Here is a 19,958-nt window from a genome sequence, read left to right on the forward strand (position 1 = left end):
ATTTTATTTATGCGTGACTGAATATTACTTTTCATCTCTCATGCAACACACGTGAATCGTCGTAAAAGACTTCTTGTCTCGATGTTATAACAGGGTATCTTTTATTTCAGAGTTAAACTTGGCCGCACCTAAAAAAGTGCTTCAGGACAATTTTATCGTGTTTTTCCTTCTATTGCTCTTCTTAATTCCCATAATGGGCAGCACCGCATCCAAACGCTAAACTCTAGGAAGCGGCTTAAGCCTACTGATGGTGGAGGTCTCAATGTCTCTCTCGTCAATCACATTTTTCGTGTTCAGGGTCGCAGCACGCAACCTTGGACTGCGCAATCCTCGAAGTCGGAGCTTAAGTGGACTAAGAAACAAACTTCCGCGCTATTTGTTCTAAAGCAGCTCATAATCACGGGCCCTGTTAGTTTGAAATAGACGATGCCAAACCTGGACCTCTTCGGTGCGCCCAGCGCGCTGCTCGATAACCGCTCCTTCTCTGCCTACGGTTGCCTGCCATAAGAGGCTCGGAGAAGCTCCTGGGCATCCCAAATGACGTCCCGACGCCCGTAAGGGGCGCTCTATCGGCAGATATTTTTTCTTCCATAACCGGCTTCAATCGCGCTGATCGTTGCCTAGTTTCCCTCCTGCTTATAGCGTACCGCGCCAGTGGAAGCGCCCGTCGTGGCTCCTCACGTTTGATGCGTCCAGCCAGCTTGTCCACATTTGGCGGGGCTGACCTTTCTTGTCGGACTTTTGTCTCCTCTGGCGAAGAAGGCTGCATCACACTTTTATGCTCTTGTGTTTCCTCTGTGGAAGAATTTGAATCTTGTTCCGATGAAGACGACTCCTGCTGTGACGATATGGCGGAATCTTCTGACGCCGACCTGGAAGATGGTATGCTTAAAGGTATATTTCCTCCTGCCAGCAGCTCACTACTTAATGCTCCAGTAGCCTTCGATGTCGGCAACGGAAGCGGCACATCTGAGAGTTGGTTTGAGGAAGATTCCTCAGCGCTGCTCACACCGGGGATAGACGCCGGCATCGCAAGGTGCCCTTCTATAGGTGGCACCTTTGCGCCGACAGCGCCAGAAGGCAACAATGTAGGTGGTCCTCCTAAAATGTTGTTTGCATTGTTCAGCGGCTGAGCCGGCAGCATTCCTGGTCCTTTGTTCTGTGCCAGAGATGCTGCGGGGCCAATCGGCAAAGCAGGAATAACGCTTTTATTGTCGGTTGCTTTAGTTGGTGCCTGTGGTGGAAGCGCCTTGGCGACTGTGAGCTGTTCTGGAAAAAGTGGTTTGGGACTCTTTGTGGGAACTCCTGCATTCCCCAAGAAGCCTGGCGGCGATGCATTCATAGGCGAGCCACCTCTTGTAACTTTCTGAGGGGGCATTTGTATCCCACGCTCTATTGATCCCGCTCCAAGTAGTCCGGATGTTTGCTCAGGGAACTGTGGTGCCACTTCCGGAGGCCCGAGTGGCGGAATGGAGGTCTTTGAGAGGGCACCTTTAGGAACCTGTGGTAGTTGTTTAGGAACCATTTGGGAAAGGTGGCTGTTATTGTCTTGAGGCCTGTTATTTGCGGTCTTGACTTCAGGACCTTGAGACTGGGGGCTTTTTTTTACCGTTCCTTTCAGTGGGCCGTATGGATCGGGAAGAAGATAGCCGACAAAAAAGAGGCTCTTCTTCGGCGGCACATTCAGTGTGCTGTTCACGAGCGTAGCTGAGATTCCGTTCTTTTTGCGTATAATGTTCAGCCTGATTTCCGTGTCTTGTGGCTGTGGGAGAGCAGCGCGGCCGGTTTCAGCTGGCCTGCAAATGTAGGGGGGAGAGAGACATATTTACAGTTTCAAACCGCTATATGAAATAAAATAGTGAACAGTGAAAATAAAGTTACACGTGAAAACTCAGACATGCCCGAAATAGCATAGCGTATCATTCCGAGCAAGCGCCCGCACCCGTGAACTTCCTTCCTTCCCCCGCGCTGCACATCCCCGCTCCCTATCCTTAGCATGCACCTCATCCAGGCAATATTGCCAGTCACATCCTTTCCAAAATTTAATACAGTTTCAACTCTCAAACATCACAAACAATACTACTGTATGTCGCTGTATCATTCGGATGCGCATATGCCGAAAAGCGGATGGCTGGTGTCAGATGACTACTGCGAGCGAGACATCCGATGTGCGCGACACAATATCCTCTGTCGAGGAGTGAGCTGTGTCCAAAATGAAATACTGAGGCAACCGTCGACATGATAAAATAGCGCTCTGAGGGAAAATAGGGGCCTGCACCGATCAGTTTGTATCGGCACATCGGCAGCGCGGCGTAGCGGGAACACTCGGCGGCCGCGCGGACGTCTCGCTGCAAACTGCGTAGCCCCAGTCAGCCTGATCACACATAGATAAAATGTTAAATCTAAGTGCACTGCGCTCAATTTTTTTCTCTTACGAGAAAACTTTTTTGCCATCTTGAATGTTGGTGCCGTTCTGGGAAAGTGCCCCCCCCCTCCCGCCCCCCCCCCGCCCCTCTTCCACATTTCTAGTAATTTCAGAGCGTGAGAGGGGGAAGGGGGGGGGGGCGCTTGCTGGGAATTCTGCGGAAGTACTTTCATTTTTACTGCATGCAGACTAACAATTGCGGCTAACATAGTCTTGTTTTCGGGCAGTGTCGCGAGAAAAAAATAAAAGCTGCTATACGGGTGCTTGAATGTACTTGTTTCTTTAAAAAAATTGGGGAAAATTCGAAGCAATATTCACAGCCGTTGTTTGAATAAAAATGGCAGATACCAAAATGGACCCCATGGGTAATGCGAAATTCAACGCAAATGTGCACTGTGATTTTAATTGGCTCTCTGTCCCAAAGGTGTTTCGGTAAAAAGCGACAGTAAAATGTTGGGAGGCTCCATGGGCCCTTTGAAGTATGTCATGCTCTCTTCCCGCCATTCTGAAGAGTACGAGCGACTCGCAACCATACTCTACCTAATTGTGTTAATCGGAGAGTGTGACACTAACTTGGGTGTGTGATCGTGACATTGATGACTTGTAAGCGCGGCAAAAAGGAAAACGATGGCGGATGGCCAAGGACCATGTCAGGTTGTTGACGGACTAAGTCAACCGTAGACGAGATGTTCGTGCACAAAGAAGCGATGTCTTCGCCGTGGTGAAAAGGCGGCCAACCCACGGTGAGTCACAATTTGGTGCAGTTCTGGCGTGAGTAGCTGCAAGGTATGCAGGCCGATTTGTACGACTCAGTCGAAGTCATATTGGATGTATTGGTTGTGCTGCAGCGAGTTTTGTTCTATAGCGCCCAAATACATCCGCCTCCTTTGATGTTGTTGATGGCGTGTTCCGGTCGACCGTCCTAAGTAGCCTTTCTAATCTACGAAGAAGCAACATATCATTTGCGTTCAGGCAGACTTTTCTCTAGAACACACTCTTCTGTGTTTCAGAGCCACAAAAAATGCTTCTGTTCGCCTACTGAAAGACGTCATTTACCATGCTGCGAAATAGTCCCTATGATAGAAAAGGATATCATGTCAATTCACAGACATTGCAGGGCTGCTCTGCATTATGCGGTTATGCAGAAGACAGGTGATTTCTCCTCCGCATCTCGCCAGTTTCAATTCCGTCTCCTGGCTAACAAGTAGCGTCTTATAGACTTATTATTGTATGAGAAATAAGGCCGGAATAAAACTTTTCGCTTCGCGCGTTGAGCTCAAGCACCCAAGTTGCTGTGGTTCACTGTCTATTCCACTACCAATTCAAAACGAAGCACCGTTCGGTGGCCTGGAGAGCAGACTTGCCTAACTCACTGCTCCAATATATAACTCAACACCAAAGGAAATAATCCAATTGGACAAAGTTATCTTGACCACAGGAAATAATGGGTCCTTAATTGACATCTAAACAATGAATGTTGACATATTTCTTGAAGCGCGAAAATGTGGCAGATGTGCGTCTTCGGTCTTTTACTCAGTACTATTTGCCACCATGCAGACTGTATACGCCCTACCCTGATACTAAATGTTAAGTCCATTTGCGGTTATATTGCAGAACTAGCATGAAATATGTATCAGAACAGAGAACTCTGCTTTTTAAATTGTCTAAAAATACTTTTTATAAAATGGTCTAAGTCTCGATAGGCATTTATTAAAGAAATTGTAAAGGCTTAACCCTGCTGCGTCAACGGCAGTGTACTAAGAAGTACTAGTAAGTGAAGGCCAGTGTCGGGACATTGACCCACACCGGCCTTAGTTTGAATTATCAGCTCGTGTACACATTATCGTGGCGTCACAAAATAACTTAGCGAATCAGAGCAACGGCTTCAGATGTTCGACGGCGTTTGGTTCTCATCTCACCCTTTCCTATGGAAGGAGCTGCCCGAGCTGGCATATCATCCCAAGTGGGCCACTCCATCTGCTCTTGTGACTGTAGTTGACTAAGACTGTAACATAACAACAGTGGGGCGCGCTGTTAATAATAAATAGAGCACAAAAAACAAACAGCCTGCTCTGAAATCTCCAGCGGCTTTCTCTCAACAAAGACTAACACGACAATTGATTGACCGCGCTGACTCTCGTGGAAGCGTTTATGAACTGTGGCTGATCGATGAAAGCTCTAATGAAACATCGTGACAATTTTCCTATCTAGAATACCTTGATTCTACGATGGGCAATAAATGGCAGATGATCTGAGAATATACTGTGTGCCATGGTGCCTACTTTTTATAACTGGAAAATGCCACTTAATATGCTGTGAAAAACTCTGTCCAATCGGATGATTTTCTTTGGTGTAGAGTTATATATTGGAGCAGTTTCCTACTGATGTGTAAACAAAATGTGTTCTTAAAGACGTTCCCGTTTTAAACGTGCTTTTTCTAATTTATTGGTATAGTTTGGAGCTGCAAATAATAACTGAACCCACACTTCTACACACGAGTCAAATGGGCTCATTTTGGGAAACTTGAGTACAGACGAAACCAAAGCGTAGATGTTATGAAAAACCTGGGATCGCTCAAAATGCCGGTACGCACAAAAGCGCTACCTATAGTTGGACCTGTAATGACTGGCGCGGCTGAAACGCTGACATACACACATATTGGCTGTTTAGGTCCCTTGTGGGGGAATTGAGGGCCGATGTAAAGTAAATGTGGGTCATAAGAAGGAAGGACATGGGCTATCCTAAGTGGGTCTGCATATCTGGCTGTATACATGTGAGACCCCTGTCACATGAGCAGCTGTGTGGCTGAAAAACGGTCAAAACATGGCAAGCCGGAAGGGGACTGCCGATTCAACTTCGCAATGAGCTTAAATGAGCCACCAGGATTCATCCCGCCCAATGTGTAGGCAGGTCATAGCATTACATAATTTGTAATATACGGTCCTATAGGTTCCTACGTTATTCACGTATCAGTTTTAAGCATATTTTTATCTACTGATCATCACATTTCTGTTACTTTGAGACTCATGTAAATAGTGTTAAATGGCCAGTACACAGAAACAGCTGTGCCATCTTACCACGATGTACTGGGACTATCTGCTGCTTTGTAGTTCAAGATATACACTTGGAGTGTTCGCACTGCGCGTAATCCTTCATGTAACCGACAAAATAAATCTTTTCCAGCTAGCGTTAAGATGAAATGTGGGCAGCCATATTCCTTCAGTCCGAAAATGAAATGTCTTGTGTTGGAATAACTTCCGAGAGAGGCAAAGAGAGAGAGAGAGAGATAACAATAAACTTTATTTGTATAAAGTAATTAGGCGAGTTGTTCACCCAAGTTCGGGAAACCATTGATGAACGTGCCCTCCAGGCCTGATTGATAAAGTGCGCTGAAGTGGAAGCTTTGTGTGAGCAAGCTTCGCTGCTCATGGCGGAGAGACGAAATCCGGCGAACCCTCAGAATTCGCCAGATACCACGAAATATGGATCCCAACCTACACGCGACCAGAAGACAGGCAAGAGCAGAATACGTGGAGAACCACCTAGCTAAAAAGGCATATACAGTATATACAGACGCAGGGCTATACCCGAGAGACAGATACGGCACCAACACGAGGATAGCAGCAGCGGTGGTTGACTGCTCAGGCAACACGATCAGCTGCGCATCCGCGAGAGGAAGATCGGTAGTAGACGGAGAGGAGATCGCTGTGGCACTCGCAGCGGCCGAGGGCTATCGAAGAAACGAATCACAGGTTATAATAACAGACTCCAAGACAGCCTGCAGAAGGTTCCAACAAGGAAGGATCTGCAGGGAGGCCCTACGCATTCTCCTCGGCGCAGGAGCCTCGGGCTATAAAGCAACACAAGTAGTTTTCTGGGCACCGGCGCACACCAACATAGAGGGCAACATGAGGGCAGACCGCCTGGTTCGCGAAATCACGCACCGAGCCTTGCTGACAGAAGACCTCGTGGACCCCGTGATGGTGGACCCGACGTACGCAGATATTTTAAATCACTACAGAGGCAGCAGGTTAAAATTCCCTCCGCCCCACAAGCGACTCACACAAGAAGAAGCGACCAGCTGGAGAAGACTGCAGACTGGCACCTTCCACAACTTATACATTCTAAACAAAATGTTTCCCACACAGTATAGAGATAGCTGCCCCTGGTGCGGAGACAGTCCGACCCTATACCACGTCACATGGGAATGTAAACACAACTACACTTTCCACAAACAAACTAACCCGAGTGCGGAGCAATGGGAGGGCCTGCTAACCAGCTGCGAGCTCACCGCCCAAAGGGCATTGGTGCAGCACGCATGCGAGGTAGCCAGGACCAGTGGAGCCCTGGAATGAGGGAACCACCCGTGCTAAGGAGTCTCCAACGGTGGCGATGAAGCGGCTGCAGGAGGACTCTCCGAGACTAACCAAAAGACCTCAATAAAGTTTTTTCACTCACTCACTCACTCCTGTAACCTGTACACTTTTCTTCTGTCGGTCAGTTCCAAACCATGTGAAGGATGTCGGAAATCGGACATGCATTTGTGGAATGTTTTCGGAGCAAATCTTATTGTGTCGAGCTAGGTTTGGTAGTGTGCGGTCTTGAATGTTATCTCGCATATAGTGGCTGCGTATTTCAAACGATTCAGTGGGTTGTAGTTTATGACTGCGCTGTATGTCAGTGGAGACGAAAGTGCGGAGGTAGCTATCCTGTCAGCCGCCTCATTTCCCCCTCTGTTCTCGTGGACTGTGATCCACAGAGTACTCAGACTGGTGTGTGTACCGGGAGTGTGATTCCTCGTGATGTGATGGGCGGCCGCTTGACAGGGTTCCCCATTGAGCATCCTTGCAGGTGTGCTGCGAGTCGCTGATTATTGTAGACATTTTCTCGGAGGTATGGCGTGCTTGGTGGCATGCGCGGTTGCGTCTTCCTCAGAGTAGGCTATGCTGCTTCGGATTTAGAACATGGCGCTGGCTAACTCCTCCACGAGGGAGAGGGTGTAGATGCAATATCACATAGATGCAGGATATGCGTGAACCTATCCGCCAAGATGACGGCCTGGAGCCCTTGGATACGGGCGGAGTGTTCGGGTAGTCGGATTAGACCTACCTTAGTTTCAGGGTGAGCTCAGCAGTAGAGTCTCCCAAAATTCTGATAGGAAATTCTGATAGGAAAAAAAACGGCTGATAGGAAATACACCGCAGGAGAAACATTCCATGCACTTAGCAAAGCACAAGCCGAGCTCCTTCAGCGCTCATCGGTGTTCAGCATCGGAAATTTGTTGGAAAATAAGGCATCTCTTTTACACAAAAGGTGGTTTGCAGCTCCACGATAATATTCCTTCCTTGTTTTGATGCTTAAACTCCGCAAAGTAGCCTCAGGGCATATGAGCTTTATTTCTCGCGGTAGTTTAAAGTGCTCATGAGTAGACGAGGGGTCCTCGACATAACAATTTATAAAACAAAACGGCGCCTCCCGACCAAGCAGGGGTTGTAACCAACCCAGGCAGAGCCACTGACATAAATATAGCTACATTTTGTGTCTTATTCACACTGACGCTGTGCCTATTGGCGAAACGTTTGCTCGTATCTTTAGCGCGCGTTTGCAAGGCTTTTCGTTGAATTCTAATGTCTATCGCGCCGTGGTTTTTTATTGCAATGAAATTATTTCCTTAATACTTCTCTTCCCAACTGGTGTAATGAGAATCATTGCGATATTTTAAATACGGGCCATAAATAGTTTGCATAAAATTTTAAATTCTGAGCGGTCTGTAAAAAAGGGGAATCCTCTTAGTTGCCTTGCCATACTCAACAGCTACTAAACTTCCCGATAACAAAAGCGAAAGTAAACGTTTATTCAGCCAGGAAAAAAAAAAAGAGCAGCCAGATTTCTTCCTTTTTCTTTGTGTTTTCGGCCGCTGCGCTCACTCAAGCGATGCTCCATTCAGTCAGAATGGTGACTCACTCTCCATCGGAATAAGAGTTGGCGGAAGCATAACGTTACAGCAGTGCTGCGAACCCATGAATTGTTTTGGTTGTCATGCCTGAATGGTTGAATACCCACGCGGTGTGAGCCCAGCTTTTTGTCGTTTTACTCTTCCGCGCTTTGCTTCCAATGGTTGCGCTCGGTTGCATTAATTCGTCCACATGCACGAATTGCCTCGATCCGTGAACGCGCTCTATGTTGCTTGTGTTATTCCTAGCAAGGCGCACTAAGCACAGACTTTTGATTTTAGGATAAGGCGCGCTACATCTACGGCGGTGAGCACCAAATAACGTCAAACACGACACGTGTAAGACATCAGCATATATGTCCCAACGACGCTTACGAAACGCTCGCAAAGTGCTGACAATATTTGTGCGCTCTGTTCACTGTTGCTTTCGAAACGACTACAAACCTCAGCGACCTTTCGTACCCCTGCGACTATGATTAGGAAATCATACGAATAGCAACGAAACACTTTACGCCATGCAAACACGATACAGCTTCAGAATTTAACGAGGGTACATGGCGCAGAGGACCGCGAGCAAACCAATATAACGTTTGTAGAAGTTGATTGGCGAAGCGAGACGCGCGTGCTGGCGAAACATTGGATTATAGTGACGCATGTTTACGAGGTACACCACCACGTATAGTTACAAAGTTAAGTTGCTCAGCCGGATGCATACACTGTATGTCTTCATTTGGAGTGACTACCATTATTTTCTGTTTATAATTCTCAATGCGACTATGTCCCACCACGCCACCGTTTTATTAATACGCTCTCATGTGCGTACATATGCCAGACAGTGCCTAGCTATAAGAGACGTCTCTCAGCGATCCGCTGCATGAGCTAAGGTGGAGGTGAAATATTGACTTTAAGAACTAATTTTTTTTTCACAGTGCGAAGACACGTGTGGTGCTGTCTCTTGGGTGCGTGAGTAAAATGCATACAAATGCGTCCTGATTGCTATGATATTGAACAGCGCAGATCAAGTATGTCTATTTTACGCGATTCTCGTGTTTCACCTTGTCGAAGTTTGCTTTCGACCATCGCCGAACAGAAATGCAGCTCCGTTCTGGCGTGGTCTGTTTCAGGCATCGAATAGCGCAAGTTCCACGACGAAACTGCCCTACACTCCGGCGTCGTTCTCTCTGTACCACGGAATAATGTCACGCAAGCTCGTACCATAAGAAGAAGATGGCACTTTACGAGTGGGGACCAGCTGAACGTGCTGCGCACCACGAATTTGCAGAAAGCCCGTTTAGTGCGCGAGCCGTAAGCGCCGTTTTGAAGACATCTTATATAAACTTCAGTTCACTGGAGCCTGGCAGTGGCTGCAAATAGCACGGGAAGACCCGCAGTCGTGTAGATGAACTTCATCTAGGGGTTCATAGGGACTATTCGACCTGCTACATGGTAAGGAGGATATTGAACATCACTTAATTTATACGTAGTGGTAATTTCTGAAAGGGTCTTCCTACTGATTCGTCTTTCCTTCTAGTTCTGCCCTCTCTCTCGTCGCTGGCTGGATATAAATTTGTCGTCGTGCGCCTGCACAATATCTGTGTGTAATACGCTCGCCAGATTGTCAAAGGTTTCTTTGTTTCACTCGTTTTAGTTACTGAGGCTTTCAACCCTTTTCTAGGGCTACTAATGTAGCGAGGAAAACCACATGCAGTTAAGCTGCAAGGCTTCCCCCATCGCTTACGAAACGATGCATCATTCATTGCGAACGAGTATAAGGTGATAGGTTAGAGATCAACGACCGTAATAGAGAGACAGAAAGACATACCGTGCATCATACGGGTTCGACATACCACTGACAGGTTTCCAATGCAAAGCCTGTGGGAGTCTTCGGACAGATGAGAAGTCAATTTCATAAGTAAGGTTTACATGCGGTGCTTAAACCTCACAAACCCCCTCATTGTCCCTAATACACATCACTTATACATCCTATTTCCCTGCATTTCGAACTCCTCACTTACCCCGCGCAGGCCAGCTTGCAGTTGTCCAGCGTGAGGAAGTGGTTCATCGACTGGTGGCAGAACCCCTTCTGCGGCATGCAAGCGCGCCTGTGCGGGTTATACGAGAAGTACAGGGACTGGCACGAGATCGTCTGCTGGAGTGTGTTGGGCACGCACGCCATCTTCCGGCACCGGTTCCACCCTGCGTTCAAAAAGCCATAAACAACCCCACGTGACACCCTCTTTGGATTATCAAGTTGCACCACGCTTCTCGAGTATGTGCAAGGTTTGTCGTGCATAAATTAGTCGATATGTTGGCTCTGAATCTGTTTTATTTCGGTCGCTCTGCCCAATAATGTTGATTATTAAGGAGAAAGCCTTTCTGAGCTCAAAGTGAAAATCTCGCGTCAGCAAGGTTTGTTCGCGAGATACAGCAATATGTTTCGCAGAGATTCCTCAAGATTGTGCTAGGTGTGTCCGCCAGACTATGCTATAGGATGTGACGTCGGCATAATTTCCTCGTTCCGCTAGTTGGGCCTCGTGCCTACAAAAAGTCCCGTAGAGCCACATGTATGTTGATTGATTGATTAATTGATTTATAGGAAGGGAAAGGTGCGGTAACTGTCTCATTTGTTTCCTGTGGACACCTCAACCGCGCCGTAAGGGAAGGGAGACACGTATGTTCAACGTCGCATGTTGAGGGGAAGAGTCCCGAGATACTGATGTCGCCGGCAACGAAACCAAAGAAGAAAAAGGAAGGAATAAAAAAGAAAGAAGAAAATAAATAAATAAATGAAGCAAGAAGGCAAAAAAAAAAAGAAAGAAAGAAAGAAACAAAGAAATGAAGAAAGGCAGGAATCAATAAAATAAAAAGCACTTAAACACGCAATATAGAGGTAGAACAGAAAAGGCTGAAGGAAAGAAGGACGAAAGGTTTTCGCCATTAAGTTCTTAAGCGAAGCTAAATGCAGTCCTGTAATTTTTCTATCCAATTTTCGTGAAAACGCTTACAGTAACCCTCGTGTGCTATCCGCCGACGCACCCAAGTTCCCACGCAAGTTAAACACACCCACTGTGGTTCATTCAGAAGTGTAATAAGTCGGGCTAGTCAGATTACAATCGAGCATGAAACGTGGCGTAGTGCTGTAGCAGAAAAGGTGCCGCAACTCTTCTTTCGGAGTTTTAGCCAAGAAGCATCACTAATTAAACAAATTTGTTGAGGTAGTACACCTGCCAGCCATGTTGTTGAAAAATTGTACAAACTACGGGAAAAGTCCTGGCCACCTACGCCGCACTTAAGCCGCATCGTGGAGTTCTCGTGGCGTCAGTCTAGAACAAATATCCCGCAAGGTCTGAGACAACGCTGCTATCGCCTTAAGCAAATATGAAATTTGAGAGCTCTCTCGAATGCTCTACTAGGAGCTAAGAGCCAAACCCTGCAGACTGAAGAGGTTTTCGTCTAACAAATGTGCTCCCCTTATTCGGGATGTTTCCAACAGGAGCTGTTCAAATATGTTCAGATATGCGAGATCCACAAATTAACATCTGAAAGAGACAGAAACGATCTGTTATAGTTTTGATTGGCATTTCAATGAAGGTAGAGGGGTCCAGGATGAACGGTTGGGTGCCGTTATCTGGATAGCCGGCATATCACTGAGTGCCTGGGGCTCTACCCGCCAAGCTGTTTTATCATACTGCCACGAACCATTGAAAGCGACATTTGTTGTAGTTTTTTTCAACAGCCGCCAGCATGCGGCCTTATCAGTGTTATTGTGGTGCATAGAAAGATTAGGTTCCTGCTCGTGGTCGCGATACGTGGCATTATCGTTTTCTTTGTAGCGCGAGATGGGCTAGATTTACCCCGTGTAATTGCAGTGAAGCACGACTGTTTCTGCAGATGCTTCCATGTTCCTTTGGCCGGTTATTGAGATGATACTTCACCGTATTTAAATTAAGCGCTGCCAAATTCAGCGGGCATTCGCATTTCGATGTGCGCCGAGCTCTCTTGTTATGCTGCCGCCGAATCGCTTAGTGCTTTAGCGGACGCAAGTCAGCTTATTGCAGTGAAATTCTTGTCTCATCGATTGTACCTACGACCTAGTCACTACCACTACAACGTGGCAATATCCCTCTATATGTTTTATATTGCATACTTCGTTTTCGTATTATTATTTGTGTGTCGTTTACCTATTGCCTCGTTGGCTACCGTGTTTGGCCAGCGCGCAAGTGTCATCGTATCAGGTATCTATCTTCCCACTATGTACCTTAACAGTATGGCATTCACAAACGTATCTTCAGCTCTCGAACGCCACACCGCGGAGTAAGGTTCCGCATTTACTAGAGGCTTCTGTTTTAAAATAAGACGTAATTGTGCATGCGCTTTTACATTGATTGTGACTAGCTAAACCTGTGTCTGAACATCATTTTGAGGTCTGCTAACCGGCGATTAACTGAAATATCACAAGTCTCTGACTTTGAATGGTTTCTTTCTGTACAATGTCTATTTTGACTGACTGCTTTGGGTTTATTGAAAAGACTCGCGGCTTTACAAAATAATCTTTTTTTTTTGTTTGCTTTCAAGGTGTTTTATGCTCTATAAGAAGGGCCACTAACGTTGTAGAAGGTGTAGCTACCCTTTTCTCATCCTATTTTCTTCCCCCTTACTTGTTAATTCAGACGTCAGCGCTTTTGTAACAAAATAATATTTCTCCTTTATTGAAGTCACACGCATACATGCCCACACCCATGCGGACAGTCAAATGGTCCAACTCAAAGAAGCCACTATGCAAACGTATTGTCCTTGTGGGCATCCATAATGTTTTTTATTCGTCAATATCGCATCGTGAGGCTTTATCGTGAGGCTACGCTGACTGAAGAGATGGGTCGATGCTGTTATAATATTTGCGAGTAGGGTTTCATGGCGAGTGGTGATGCTTTTGCACACGCAGTTTTTCACGGCTGAGAAAACGGTCCTACTGAACAAAGAGTAGGAGATAGCTCTTGGTGCCCTCAGCGGAACGCTCTTGTGCAGATTTCAGTGCAATCGTGCGTCGTGGCACGCTGAAGGAGCACACCACCCATGCGTGGTATTGTGCTACGATGCGGACAGAACGTATAACACTTGTGGCGCCACTATCGAAGCAAAGCAGCTATGGACGCTGCGTTTTGGCTTTGCGCACGAACGTTTTGGTTTTCTCAAACTATAGGGTTCAGGTGGTGCACCCTGGGAACTTTAATTTGCCATGTGCGTATTTGTCGCCATAGAGTCGCTTTGACGATGTTATGTTACTCGAATGCCAAGCACTAATTTAAATATGGTTTATTAAAGCCGTCAGCGCCGAGGTGTAGGGTGGCCTCCAAGATATGAAAAGGCTTTATCATTCCTGAGTGGACAAATGGAAAGAAAATCGGCGATAATGCGCACTTTCGGCAGTGATGCACCTATATATGAAAGCGAGGCGGTCGTTTCATTCGTTTAGGAAGAGTAACAAAATTGCAGAGGTGCACATAGAAGAGCAAAAGCAATGGGAATTCCGTGTTTAGCTCTGTTGTGAGTTCCGCGTTTCGTTGCTTGATGTCGCATGCTTAGTTGCCGTTTTATTGGTAAAATTAGGATAAAGACAAATTTTGAGGGCCGACCCAAATTTAGAGGTCAACATTGAATTGGCAACACTCAAGTTAGGTTAGACACCAATTTTGGCCACATTCGCACTGATACAAATTTCAGGGGTCCATCGAGGCCAGATCTGGGGCTGGCCCAAATAGTTTGAAAGTCACCACTGAGTTAGCCATAATCAAATTTTGTTGAACACGCATTTTGGTCAAATTCGGAGGAAGACAAATTTCGGGGCCCAGGGAAGCTAAATTGCTTGGAAGGACCACCAAAGTTTGGAGGTCGCCATTGAACTGACTATACTAAAATAAGGTTATACATAGAGTTTTGTCAAATGCGGACGAGGTCACATTTCGGAGAATCAGAGGCCAAATTTTGGGGGTCCCAATTTTGAGGTCACCACACCCGAATTTGGTTATCATCAATTGAGTCAATTTTCTAGAGCACTAGGCAGCTAAATTATGGTGTGGTATTCCAATTTGGAGGTCAACACTGAATTAACCATATTCCAATTATGTTAGACACCGAATCTTGTTAATTTCACACAAGGTAACATTTCTGGTGTCCAGGGGGCCGAAATTTCCAATTTCGAGGTCACCACAGATCTCGCGGTACTCGAATGATGTTACACATTAATTTTAAAGTCAAATTTTGTGGATGCTGGAGGCCAAATTTAGGGGTGGCCCATCCATGTCTAGAGAGCATCATCGAGTTGGCCATATTCTGATTGGATACCAAGTTTGATAATAGCATATTAATTACCGATGTTATGACAGTTCATGCGGATACTGTCTGATAACAGGCTCTATCAAAACACACTGCCGTAGAGCTCCACTGACGTCATGCATGAAAGAAGAAATGCCTTCGTATTAAAAGAGAAAACAACTTCGATTTGCAATGTCCTATCAGACATAACAGCAAGAATTGCGTTGCCCAGCACTCAGTGAACGTCCTCCGCCAAGAGCAACAGTGAGTTGGTGTTGCTTTCCTGTGAAGCCATTCATATATAGACGCTTTCTATCGGTGAGTGGGGTAAGAGTGTTTTTCGTCTAGTTGCTGCCATTAGATTCTGACATCCGTCAATGGTAACTCCGGTAATTTATGATCGTTTTGAGTTACTGATTGATTTTCATTCCTTGTGTGTTCTGGCTCCCACACAAAAAGAACTTTCAGGTATTCAAATTGGAACTATTTGTAAAATAAAAGAACAGCAAATTGAACCGAAACAAGTTTCATGGCCAGAATTGACGTCCCACTTGTCGGAATAGTGATGTCCCATACAGTATTAAAAAATCGAGCTCACGCTATTTGGATGGTGGATACAAAATCTGAAAACCGTGACTCAGTGCATAAAATACCCGAGATAGCCTAATACAGCAATAAAAAGTCCATGCTCATGCAGGAAGCGGGCAGTAACGTGGATATATTGTTTGTGACGTCACAAACGCGGTGTTGCCCGCAGAAATCGCTTGAGCTGAGGCCACAAAAACTGCCGATTTTAAAATTGAGTTGCACGCGAATGAATTGTTGCGCAAAGCCCAAATTTGGCGGAAAGCGTCAGGTTGAGAGAATAGCCCACAGAAAAAGTTTTAGCATTAAATTCGAATGTCAAAAACCTCCCGGAGTTGCCTTATAAAGCTAAAATTGCAGTTGAATGCACATACATGGCAGTTTGTATTGCATTCCTTTCCTCTGCGCTTACTATGGCTAACGTTCGAGCGTGATTTGAAGCGCTACTGGCGTCAACATTCTTTTAATTTTGAAATGAAACGAAGCTTGGTAATTCAGTATTTTTGTGGCTTTGTTTATTGCAGCGGCGTATGTAAGAAATATTTCGATATAATTTATCCTTGTCTTAAAAAATTCACCCAGAGGAAAGCAACACTGCAAATGCCAGCTGTGTACTTCATTTATCACCGATCAGTGATATGTTGTAAGAGCAATCCGTTCTCACGGCCCAGCAAGTGAGCTCAACTTCATTTCTTCTTTTCCCACAAGCGGTGCCCACTGTTAACTGTCAAGGAATCACACAAGGTCTTCTGTATCGGAATTATCTTGTACGACAAAGAGGCTATCGCTGCCATACTTAGTGGGGAGCCTGTCTTTACGGCATGCCATAAGTTCGGAATGTAGCCTTGGGTAGATAAAAAATGTCTTGTTAGCAAATAATTGTTGGGTAGTTTGTAAGGCATCGCTACTGCTGTTTCGTACGAATCAATACTAGCCCATCTCAGTGTGTCGAAATACTTCTTTTGCCAGCATATGATTTCTGCTACACCTATAGGTATTCGAATCATCTCTTTTGAGGCTATATAGAGAAAAATGGTAGCACACCGTTTTAGCACTCTCAGAACGGCAGATTTTGACTATGATTAAGAACATTTCAAAAGTAGCATCCAGACACTGAGGCACAGGCTAGTGGAGGGATGTAGCCTTACGTTAGCTGATTTCAATGCTTCATCATTTGATTCAACTGGGCAGTTGCTGATATTATCAAAATACGTTACATGAGTTATTTCATTAATTACTTCCTCCCCACATTCAATTTACGCTTTTCATTGGGAATATTATTTCTCGGTTCTTCCCTTCTTTACAGCTAATTGGCATTGCTTAAATACGACGGGTTAAGAGGGGCACTTACTTCTTCGAAGAACAAGAGCGCTCATTGCAATGCTCTTGGCTTTGCGGTAGACTTGGACGAACGTACCGGCACTCCCACCTTTGATATCGCTGCCTTTCTTGAAAACTGAAAGAGGTAAAAAAAAAGAAAATGTATCGCATGTATTTTGTCACTTACGTTTCGCGGTGCTATAGACCATTATATACATAGAGCCAGTACGTGGACTTGCTTGAATAAAAGCTGGAAAGGCTTTTCTCCGTATCGTAAAAGAGTGTCGTTCTTGATGTAGTAGTACCACAACAAAACAGTGTAAATAATAACAGCATATGCACTTCAATGCTATGCCATTTGGTGCTTTTCTATCGCAGTTACGTGATGTTAAATTGTTGTTTTGTTACCGTGCTGTTTCTTCGGGGTCCTTTTTCCTGCATGATGCTGTGACACGTGCTGCTGTGTCGCCTCGCTATGGGAAAAGCATTCCAGCTCTCGCGGTTACGTGTGCTTCCTCGGTGAAGAGAAGCCAGAAAGGAGGAAGATGGAGCCTGCCTCTCCCTTTGCAAGGAATGGGATGGTTACGAAGGGAAAAGGGAGGCGACGGGTAGCAAGTGGGAAACAGTGATCGTCAATGAGAGTCGAGGGGAAGGGCGATCGTTGAGTGGCAGCATTGTAACTGGGATTGCTGGATGAGCCGGGAAATAGGAGAGACGGTACAATGTATCATGCGGTGACCTGAAGAATTGGATAAGTCCAGCTGTTCACAGGATGTTGACTCGCCAGCTACAGAATCAGCCTAGTTGTGAACACTAATGCCAATGTATACTATGCAGCATTATTTGCGTCAATCGCCTCTGAACCTTTTCAGCATTTGTCACTGTGTCGTTTTTCTTGAGCTGACGCATGCTCTATATTAGCATTAAAGGCGCTACTAAAGAATGCAAACTAAAAGCTTATAAATCCCTGGGCAGACCGCTTCTTGAATACGCGTCAGTCTTGTGGTCACCTGACCTTGTGCATCACAAAGATAAACTTGAGTGTATACAGAAAAAAGCGATTAGATAGATTTTTAACCGGTACAATCACAATTTTTCCCCTTCACAACATTACCATGCTTTATCACTGAACTCCATCGAGCATCAACGAAAATGTGACCGGCTTGTATTGCTACACAAAACTGTGCACAAATCCGTTTCTTTAGCTGCCCCCATTTCATTCACTAGTCGTTCTGCACGTGTGACCCGCCGGACGGATTCCATGAATATCACACCATTGAGATCTTTCCTCGATTTTCATAAATTTTCGTTTTTCCCGCACACAGTTGAGATGAGCAATTCACTTGATGGTGCGTTGCGACAGCTTCCACCGGCGCAATTTGTCAAACAAGTGCCTTTTCATTTGTTATGATTTGCTTTTTATTGTATGTAAACCACTACACAAACATTACACCCCTGTCACGTCCGGCTTCTCTATGAACCACACGTTTTTTGACCTGCTTTAGGTAATTTTAGGCAATATACGCGCTGCGTCGGGATTCCCTGTTCCTTTTTCCATCATTGAGCGCGCGTGTGAGTACTTTTTGTTTTCAATAGTATATGTGATTTATCTGATTATAATACTGCAATGTTGTTCCTAGCCATGAAACCATTTTTGATTCTCTGTTTATTGTTTTTAAAAACAGGTGCACATAAAATTTTGAAAAACTGTTTGTTGTGTGAGAGGCAGAGCGCCCCGAGGAACCTTATTCAATAAATAACTGAAAATTATGGTAAAAAACAACACCGGAGATCACTTTAATAAAACAAGAAAAATAACATCACTGATCCTTGCAGAAATATGTCAGGAGTACACAGGTTTACGACCAAAACACTATCACAATGCTTCTCAATGAAGTACTTGCCATATATGGCATTTCAGCGCTTGCTGCAAGAGGGAGAGCTCAAATATTTACTTACATAAATTCATACACAACCGTACCAGTTGCGAGGGAACATCTTGCCTCTGCTTTCATGTTAGAGTGTGCACACAGTTAAGGCATGTCATTAAACACATATTATGCATCGAGTAGAAGGCCCATATCACCGTACAAACAGAACTGATCGTATTATGGGCGTCACTTGATGTCTTTGGAAATGAAATCAGGAAAACATCTGAGTTTTAAGCTCTCAATAAAACACTGAATCTTGAAGTGCCAACAACTTGAAAGATTTATATCGTTACAGAGTATCTGTGGGGTATTTAATATGTATCCTGCGGGTCACGTGTAATATATATTCCGCAACGTAAGTACTACGTGTCTGTGTAATATATGTGCGCTTTGAGTTCGCGGTCTGATTGGACACCTCAACCATAAGCAAATTATAGAAACAAGGCTTTCTTTTTACATATAACTGGAGGTAAATTAAGAACACATAAAAAGTAAGGCTCAAACCTCCCCGAAGGGGAATCTAGTGTCAGGAGGACGTGGCAAAAAAAGCACAAGAGCTCGGCTGCGAACAAGTGCATTCTTGGTTAGTCGCGGTAATTGAAATAGCATTTTACTGTCCGCGCCCAATCGAAAGGAACGCACCGATACTTACCATTGTTCCAAGCGGCTAGTGCTGCTTGATCACTTGGCGGCACAATGACGGCTGTGATAGGTTCGCCCACACAGGATGCCATGTGGGCGAAAAAAGGATCTGTGGACGCCAGAGTTGGTTTCCATGCTCCGAGGAGAATCAGGCAACAGAAGACGCCAAAAGCTGGACTCATTCCTGCAGCGGAGTTTTTAGGCGCCTGAGGCGTTGGTACAGTTGTACGGGGAGAACGCATGAAGCAAGTTAAGGAAAATTCCCTGTTTTTTCTTCGACATTAGTTAAAATTAAAGCTCTCCGGCATTTACTACGGCTTTATTACGAAGTGAAGAGAATCACATCCACCCCCAGGCAATCATGCATAAACCGTTTCGTTTCGTGTGCGCGGCTTGAATTGAGAGGAACAACAGTTCCTTAGAGGCGGAGATCAAGTGTCCCGCATAATGTTTCAATTCATTCGTCTGTCTTCTCCTTTATTGTTCAGTGCCTACTTCTACACCATGGCTGGCGACTGTATTGCCTATTGACTTTTACAATACATACAATAGGTATCAGCTGTTAATTTTGGCTTTGTGGGGATTTAACACCACAAAGCGTCTCAGACTATCAGGAACGCCGTGGTGGAGAGGTGCGGAAATTTCTGCCAACTGAAGTTCTTTACAGTGAACTGATATCGCCAACGTTTTAACAAAAAAGCAAGAATTATAAACAATACACCCATGAGAAAATATTGTTTACTGAACGATGTAATAAGTTATAAGTAGGTGCGTAGGCGGATTTCACTGT

General features: G+C 45.2%; 1 protein-coding gene across 1 annotated transcript; it reads right to left on the bottom strand.

Moving 5' to 3' along the window:
• Nucleotides 1-151: 151 nt before the first annotated feature.
• Nucleotides 152-19,350, bottom strand: LOC146185472 (uncharacterized). Its single transcript, XM_084607830.1, has 4 exons — nucleotides 19,179-19,350; nucleotides 16,627-16,731; nucleotides 10,394-10,574; nucleotides 152-1,796 (listed from the first exon to the last, which is right to left on the bottom strand). The coding sequence occupies exons 1-4, from the start codon at nucleotides 19,348-19,350 to the stop codon at nucleotides 410-412; spliced, it is 1,845 nt and encodes a 614-aa protein (XP_084463956.1). The 3' UTR covers nucleotides 152-409.
• Nucleotides 19,351-19,958: the final 608 nt, after the last annotated feature.

Source organism: Amblyomma maculatum, chromosome 6, assembly GCF_055883805.1.
Source record: "Amblyomma maculatum isolate TAMU_Amacu chromosome 6, ASM5588380v1, whole genome shotgun sequence".
NCBI lineage: Eukaryota > Metazoa > Arthropoda > Arachnida > Ixodida > Ixodidae > Amblyomma > Amblyomma maculatum.

Bases quoted from the DNA above. Each gene is read 5' to 3' on its own strand.
- LOC146185472 (XM_084607830.1), bottom strand. From the start codon at position 19,350: ATGAGTCCAGCTTTTGGCGTCTTCTGTTGCCTGATTCTCCTCGGAGCA. The intron at 10,575-16,626 runs GTAAGTGCCCCT...TTTTGAACGCAG, and splicing joins CGCTCTTGTTCTTCGAAGAA to GGTGGAACCGGTGCCGGAAG. The intron at 1,797-10,393 runs GTAAGTGAGGAG...CTACATTTGCAG, and splicing joins TGCAAGCTGGCCTGCGCGGG to GCCAGCTGAAACCGGCCGCG.